At 48.0% G+C, this 8,843-nt stretch overlaps 1 protein-coding gene across 1 annotated transcript; it reads left to right on the forward strand.

Annotated features, from left to right (window-relative positions):
• The first annotated feature begins 5,268 nt into the window (after positions 1 to 5,268).
• On the forward strand, positions 5,269 to 7,197 carry LOC124652945. Its single transcript, XM_047191993.1, has 2 exons — positions 5,269 to 6,487; positions 7,148 to 7,197. Exons 1-2 carry the CDS (start codon positions 5,269 to 5,271, stop codon positions 7,195 to 7,197), a joined length of 1,269 nt encoding a protein of 422 aa, XP_047047949.1.
• Positions 7,198 to 8,843: the final 1,646 nt, after the last annotated feature.

An 8,843-nucleotide genomic window follows, 5' to 3' on the forward strand; every position in this document is an offset into this window, starting at 1 on the left:
CCATGCTTGCGCCTGTGTGGTGCCGTGCACCTTGGTGCGACAGAGTAGTTTGCAGCGCCCCAATTACATGAGCGGTACAAAAGGGTTATTTTTGTGAAATAGTTTCACCAAAGGTTTATTTTTCGAATTAGTTTCGTGTTTGGGTTATTTCTATCAAGTTTACGGACTATCTCCACTGATGGTGACGACCCTTATACATTGGCCTCTATGGGGGCGCTTGAACACATATGGTTGCAGCACACGTGCCCAAACTTATGTGGATGGACCCTCCCCCATCCCAATAAATTGCATTTGAAATTTACAACTTACAAATTTGAGAAAATGACTCAATCCTCATTTTAGTTTTATAATTTTACAAGGGAATGAATGAAATTTAAATTAAAGTAAACCTAGTCCTCCTCGCTGTTGGAGGGCACGTAGACGAAGATGACATCTTGCGTCAACCAATGCTTCAACATCATGTCCCTCTAAGTGTCATTTGGTCAGCGCGATGGCGGTATGGCAACGCCGACATCTGCAATGTGCTCTCCGATGCACGCAAGGAAGCCTAGAATAACGACATGCTATGTGTCATGCACCATGCCACGAGGACATCAAGGGGTTGGCAATATCTGCAGCTTGCTCTCTTGGTGGCACGCTACAGGTAATGATACATGTAGCGTGTGCTTGTGGTGGCACACTACAGCTAAGTGGGTCCTTCATCTTTCTCTCTCCCCTTATTTTTTTCTCCTCCATATCTGGTCGTATCCTCTCTCCTCCCCATAATGCTTGGCAAGAACATGGTCCTGCAAGCACCCCACCTTCCCTTCCACTTGCATCGCCTCTCTGATTCCCTTCCGCGCACACTTTGAGATGGAGGTTCACCGTCCAGTTCTTGGGAAGAGGCGTGACCGGAGTTTCCCTCTTCATCGGTGGCGAACGCCCCACTTGAATGAGCTATGGCAACGAGAGGCATGTGCATCGCCTACCTCCACTTCGGCAACTCGGCCCACCACTCGAGCGACCCTTCTACACTGACGGTGAGGAGAGGCGGCCCTCTGCTCGTCTGACATCGCCATGATTTTGAGGACCTCGCCTGTGCTGGTCGACTTCCGCTCTTGATCTCCCGCCCGCGAGACGACGAATTACACCACAAGTAGATGATGGTAGAATGGTGCCCCCGGGACAAAGCTTGTTGGAGGATGGCGACGTCGACGACCGGCTGGAGCAGAGGCGAGCGATGGTCCCGGGCATGGTCGACCGCGGACCGTAGGGCATATTTTTAAAAATATTGATACAAGTCATACCTGTAGCATGGGGTGGGGGCACGTTGTAGGTATAGGCTCTTACATGTAGCGTGGGACACACACGCTACAACTACATATTACCACTGGTGTGATAGCTGTAGCATGGGGGAAGCACGCTACTAACCCCCCAAAAGCACACTACAGATGAGTTTTTTTTCTAGTAGTGGACGTGGGTGCGGTGGAGGGGCTTGGAACATAGACTAGCCGCTCCTAGGAGGCCACACGACCACCGAAGAGGTCTTGCAAAGCTCCGCTCACCTGTAATGATGATAGTGTCGATCCAATGTGGCGGCCCCTCTCCGACCGAATAGGGCCGAAGGTGCGGAGCACCAATATATGTTGGCGGGAGACGCGCGACGGGTGGGTAGGGGAAGGACGACAACAAGACGAGGCCGACATTGGCGCGACGGATGGCATGGAAGTTTAAACGTGGCAACCACAATTTCCCATGCACAGACTTTGGCTTGTGAGTGGGGAATGGAAAAGTATATCTAATGAAATGGGGATCTGTTTTTCTCCTCCCAAAAGATTTATGGACTGGGAGCAGTTTTGGGTTTCCACTGGAGGCTGTTTTAGCCAGGTTTTGGGGTGGTGGCAGTAATTGGGGATTGTGAGTGAGTTTACTCCTTCAGATGGAGAGCATCTCCAACCGGCCTCCCAACATGTTGTCCCGGGGCTCGGCCTATCGGGAGAACCCACACATAAATTGGTGTATAGGGAGCGGTTGCACCTGGTCATGCCTCCAATAAATTGTTCCTAAATGTTTAGAAAGAAAGATTTCAAAAAGCACCTAATTTCATTCCTATTAAGGATCTTTTACATATTTGAACAATTATTTTATATTACTAAAACCTAATATAAAACTTAATCTAGTTGAACTACCAATGGAACGTGTTGTAGTCCAGCGCGTCGCGGCCCTAGTCATCTTCGTTGTTGTCATCACTGTAATCTTCACCACCCTGTAATTCGAGAGTCACGACGTCGGCTATCCCTTCACCTTGTTTAGCGGCGAGAAAGGTGTATTCTTCAGGCATCGAAGGAAGAGGGGGCATGCGATAGTGAGTGCAGCTACGACTTCGAAGTGATGAAGGCAATGTTGCCACCGTGATAAGGTAACAACATCTTCAACTTTGATATCCATCCACTCCTGCTTCTGGATGAGGGGTGAAGTGCTGCAACGATGATGGCAAGATGTCGATGCCTAATGCATTGACGGTCGTGGTGACGATGGTTCAATCTTTGGTGGCGTGCATGACGACAAGGATCACGACAGTGGTGCACCGCCAATGATTCGCAAGGCCTTGTAACCGTAGAAGGTGAGGACACCCTTGATGTTTTCTCCACCACTCCCTCCTTTTGCCTGTGGTTGAACCGGTTAGTAGGAGAGAGGTCGTCGTAGCACACCATTTCACATTCTTGGTGGAATAGAATTGGTCGAAGGGCGCCATTGGTCGTCAAATTAGGGTCCACCCTCCCCGCCTCGCTGAGAGCAGCGTGTCTCTTGTGGATCAGCACCTCCAATTGGCCTCCTTCTACCTAGGCGACACGACGAGTTCCATCATGCCGATATTCCAGCCAAAGCGGAGGTGCATGTTCGGCAACACAAGCGCAACATTCTTGGCGAGCACTGTTGCCCCTCGATAATGAGGCCACGTGGCTTGAAGCCACAGATGCCTCCAGCCTCGTTGTTGTGATTAATGGGTGCTGGTGCGCTGGTTTGTGGGCGATGACGAAAGAGGGGTAGTGGAGGTACTGTGTGCGGCCATCCATTGTGTCTATATACTAGCCGGGGTGGTTATAGGTGGTCGGTAGAGGCATTTACACCAGCTTTTGGGAGGCAAGCCATCGCCACGTGCGGAAGACGCAACATCGCCACACATTTAATAAGTTGATTGGCGCTTTGTGTTGCTGCCACGTCAACCCCGCCTGCCGACCGCCGCTTTTCGGTCAACTTATTAGGCCAAAAGCCAAGCAATTGGACGTATTGAGAGGCCCGTTGGGCAAAAATTCTTTTCCGACGCCCTATTGGGGGTGGCTATTTGGAGGCCGGCTAGAGATGTATCAACCATCGCCCTCCCTTCCCGCGGATGGTGCGTTACCTCGTCGCCCCACCCTACCCCCAAGATCCTCTTTCGTGGCCCACCGCCACCCCCAACTGAGCTTCTCCTCCACCGGTCAACTGTCACCCTGCTATTCTTCTAAGTCTGGCGAGGGGCCAAATCTTCTCCAACGTTAGAACACCACCAACCTACCCTAACTTTCTTTCTCTCCTTCATCGTCTCTGTCATGGTCAGCCGCATCACGGGTGACTCACTGTATTCCTCATCATCACCGCCAGCCGCATCATCCTGTTGTCATCGTCGACTCGCTGTATTTTCTCTCTCCCTCTCTCTCATGATTAGTTCTGTATGGAACTAGCGAGCAGGTAAGCATAAGGCGGGGTCTATTCACACAATATTGACACAAGATCTAACGGTGATGGGAAAGGGATCGACGGAATGCTAATCTTGTGGTTAGCCAAAAATTTAGTTCTTGGCTTCATTTTTTCAGCCAATCTTAGCTAACTTGCAGGTACTTCTTTGATTCATATTAATTAACTCAATTTTATCTAAATACAAATGTATCTAGTTAACAAACACGTCTACGTCTAGATAAATTACAAAGTTAAGTCAATTAACTTGGATAGAATAGCCAAATACCACACATGAAAACCGAAAGTGCCAAAATACCACACTTGAAAACCAAAGTGCCAAAATACCACTCTCTTGCAGTTTGTCATGCCAATCTACCACCAGTGACTAACTTAGAATAACTTTCCTAAATAAAGACATAGACGCCCTTACAATTTCACATGCCAAAAAAAGAAGGAAAAAAAATCAGGGGTAGTGTGTCTAATTGTCATCTATCAATTGGATAAAGGAAAACAACATCGAATCAGATGTTTTGTTAACCAATAAATCCAACACAACAACAAGGAAAAAAGGAAGTGGTTGTCGTTGGATCAGTCGCAAACTAGCCCACGACAACAGACAAGCCAGGGGAGTGCCCGCTAGTAGGCTTGTGGTGTTGCTGGGTCACCGACCGAGCTGTAATTTGCATCACGGTCGAGATGGGCAGGGATGTCGTTGTTGTCATGGAGGCCTTCCGTTTGAGCACGGTCCGCTGCTAGCGTTTCGTGTTGGTCGCGGCATGACCAGCGACCAGTGAAGTCTTCTTATTCCTCTCCTTGCATCACATGAGCATGGGTGAGTAGAGAGCGGTGGCCGCTAGGGTTAGCGGCAGCGGAGAGGGGGGGAGGGAGGGGGCTGGTGGACTGAGACGGTAGAGTGGTGGCCGGGAACGGGGATTGACGGTTGGAGCGGCCGGGGACTGAAGGCTCCCTAGTGATTGGGCGTGCAAGAGTGGGGCGTTGGTGCTGGCGCTGTCATGCCTCTGCTCGCAGAACATAGGGCACGGGATGTTGGGGAAGTGGACAGAAATAGCTAGCGATTCAACTTTTTTTTTCCTTTTTTTTCCCCAAAGGGGCAGTTTTAGTAAGTTGCAAAAACCTCACAGTTTGACTAATGTAGTTCCTTTGACAATTGACGGTAGTGCTATTTTGGTATCAAAACTGAAAAAAGGTGTTAATTTGGCACTTTAATTTTCAAATGTGGTATTTTAGCACTTTCGGTTTTCATGTGTGGTATTTTAGCTATTGTCCCGTTCGCTTAATTTGGCAGGGCAAACCTTACGGAAAATCCGTAGTCTCTGTTTTCCAAATTCTAATAGTAAGGAGATTTTTCAATTCAAATTTACTTTAGTCTATGCATACAGTAGTTGCATACGCAACCTCTCTTTGCCTTTGTCAGGCAGGCCTGCGTCTACAGTAGCACTGTAGCATCAGCTGCGTGCTGTACAGCTTGCGCGCGCCAGGAGTCTACACTAGCACTAGCAGCCAAACAATATCAGTAGTCCATCCACCAATCCCAAGAACACCACAGACATGTCGCTCCTGCGCCTAGGCCTCTCCGCCGCCATCTCCGGCAACCTCCGCCGCTTCCTCTCCACTGCCACCTACTCGCACCCACCATGGGTCATCATCGAGGATACAACGATGGTGGACAGATCATTGTCGGACCCGGGCGTGTGCTTCCGCGCCGTCGAGCCTCCGGGCGTCTCTGACATCACCGCCCCGGCGCACCTCATTAGCCCCAGGGAACGCCCCGCCCCTGGCATCTTCCAACTTCTCGCCGGCGATGTTCGCGCAGCCAGCGGCGACGGCCATCTCCTCCTCAACTACCACGATCTCCAGGCGGGGAGGGAGGTTCCCTGGACCTCCTGGGAAATGACCGAGGACGTCGAAACCCACCGCTTCGTCTGCAACCCTCTCAGCGGCCAGATGCTCCGCCTGCCGGACATCGGTGGCTCGAAGAGGATCCTTGTCCACAACCACATGGGCCTCCTCACCCAGGCCGATGGCGGGCGCGGGCACGGGCACGGGCCGCCTGACAGATTCGCCGTAGCCGAGCTCGTCTTCAATGGCACTGGCCTTCAGCGGTTTCTGTCAGATGAAGGAGAGTGGGAGACGGTGGTGAGAATGCCATGCCGATCTCTCCCCCCGCGCGAGTTGTTGATATTCCAAGAGACGGTTGCCTTGGGCGGCCGGCTGTGGTGGGTCGACTTGACCTTCGGCGTCATCTCCGTCGACCCATTCGCCCACCGGCCGGAGGTCTGCTGCATCGAGCTGCCCAGCGGCAGCGTCCTGCCTGCACGTGCACCCATAGACGGGGATATCAGCACGGCCCAGGAAACCGTGAGGTTCATGCGGGAGCTGGCCAAGTACCGGCGCGTTGGGGTGAGCGACGGGAGGCTGCGGTACGCCGAGCTCACTCCTGGCGGGCCGCTCCTGCTCTGCTCGTTTGCGCTCGATGACGAGGCCAGCGGCTGGACGCTGGAGCATCAGGTGGAGCTCAGCCAGGTCTTGGCGGATGGAGGCTACCAGCTGCAGCACAACTCGCCGGCGCCACAGATTGCCGTCCTCGACCCGCTCAACGCCAGCGCCGTGCATCTCAAGGTTGGCAACCACGTCGTCGTCGTGGACGTGCGCAATGGGAAGGTGATCGGGGCCTCTCCGCCGCTTCCTGAGAGTCAAGCCGACTGCTTTTCTTGTGTGTCATGTGTGCTTCCACCGTGGCTTGGAGCAAGCCGGATCCCTACAACAGGTAATCATTCATTCACCTGCTTGTTTTAGTAACTGCTACAAATTTAAACTCCTTGCTTTCAGAGTTATTTTGTGTTTGGAGCTTAGACGGAATTTTGTGGTTTGCTCATTATAATGTATATGTGTAGAGAAATACAAATGGATGAATTTCTTTATAGGCTCCCATTATTTGTCGAATCATCTCCGGTTAGGTGGCCGCGTTGGTACATTTCTCTGAAAATGTATAATGATGTCTATTCAATTAAGTGCAGTGCTCACAAAACTATGCATATGTTTATTTCAACCGACCACCCAAATTTTGGCTTCTAGATAAATTTTGTTCCCCTGATCAGTGTCAAGCTATGTGAGCTGTGCTGAATTCTTCATAACCTGTTTTATGTATCAGTCTTGGCCGCTGGCACGTTTCTTATAAGCAACTCATAGTTTATACAGTTACAAATTTGTTAGGATTACCATTGTGTTTGTTATTCAAGTTATTAGCAACACATAGTTTATACAGTCTGCTATATTTTTGATAACCTGTTTTATGTAATAGTATTGTCCACTGGCATGTTTCTTGTAAGCAACACATAGTTTATACTGTTACAAACTGTTGAGGATTACCATTGTGTTTGTTATTCAAGTTTATCGTACCTTCGCCGATGAAACCTCTTTTTTTCAGGCAAGAAGGATGACATGGAAGCGACAGATGATCTGGTTATCTGCCTCTAGAATGCGTACCAGCTTAAGTTTCTCTAGGTACTATTTCCTAGAAACCTATCTCATATTCTCTTACCTAATGCTTCTTTGTTGATCCACTATTAATCATCCATTCACCACTTCAGGATGCTTTATCTTTCCTGGTGGTAATGATGATCTCTCTTCTCTTGTTCATCAAATATTATTATATTATCAACAAGTGATAGTTTAAAACGCAAGCTTGTATTTTCATACAAATGATAATAATATAATTTTGTGTTGTAAAGTGAGCATGTTGTCAACTCATTTTCTATTTCACTCTTAGACGTGAGATAGATGGGCTTCTATTTTTAGGTTTGCTATATGAGTCATTCTTTTACATGATTTAGTCAAACATCCCTAACATTTTTCTCTGTATTTTTTTCAGGATTCCTGGAAGCAATTGATGCGGGGCAGCCGGCGGCATTTTGTCAAACTCTCATTTTGGATAAATTCTGGAGAAGTTCCTATTGTGTTTATTACTTTGTTGAAAAAATTTCTCCTTTAGAGGGAAATCTGGCAGTCGTTTTGCAGGCACATCAGGACATTGCATTAGAACTAGATTAAACCGACATGTAACGGCTAGCACAGAACGGCATGGGTGCTATGCTTATTTGCGAGACAATCCTATGGGCATTTCAAGATGTTGGTCTAGAAAACAAGAACTTACTTCTTTTGACATTCTCTTTGTGATACATATATATTGTGTTTGGGGAGAAAATTACAAAAAACCATCACAACTGCGGCTAGCTTCAAAAAACCACCACTTTACGTTAGAGTTTTAACAAACCACCACTTTAGCGCTAACACGTAAAAAAACACACAAATCCAGCTGACACTCTCGTCTAAACGTAAAAATTGAAGGGTGGAACCTGCTGTCAGACCAATATGGCAAGCCTATAACATTCAAAGAAGACACACGTTAGACTAGTTCTATTTCTATGTTTTTCTGTCAGATATGATCTTATCTTTTCATCTCTCAGAAAAAGCAGTCAGTAAATTTATGAGGGACACCATGTGCCATACACCGTAACAAGTACTTTCTTTTGATGCAATTGACTATGTGACTAAGTCAAATAAGAAGAAGAAGAAGAAGGCCAAGCCCTCCCAAGAAAATAAGAAGGTTATTGATGGTGGTTATGAGGGACACCATGTGCCATACACCGTAACAAGTACTTTCTTTTGATGCAATTGACTATGTGACTAAGTCAAATAAGAAGAAGAAGAAGAAGAAGGCCAAGCCCTCCCAAGAAAATAAGAAGGTTATTGATGGTGGTGATGCCTCAAAGGGCCAAGCCACTATTGATGATCATGCAGGAATTGCTAACCCTCACTATATTTTATTCAAAGATTATTATGGTGATGTTTATGCAAAATATGTTAGCTCTTATGATGGTTACATTTCTTAGTCTATTTGGATTTTAAAGACCCTTGTTTCTAACAAAAGAGGATCCGTTGAAAAATGGGTACCTAAATCAAAGACTTGTTCTTATGCAGGACTGTGCTGCCGGAGGATCAAAATGAGTGCTTGATAGTGGATGCACAAGTCATATGACCGGCGGCAAGCATCTCGTCAAGGATTTGAGGCCTAATGTCCATAATATAACCGCATCCCTTTGGCGATAATTCAAAATCCGATG

The sequence above is a fragment of the Lolium rigidum genome, chromosome 5 (assembly GCF_022539505.1).
Source record: "Lolium rigidum isolate FL_2022 chromosome 5, APGP_CSIRO_Lrig_0.1, whole genome shotgun sequence".
In the NCBI taxonomy this organism is placed as follows: Eukaryota; Viridiplantae; Streptophyta; class Magnoliopsida; order Poales; family Poaceae; genus Lolium; species Lolium rigidum.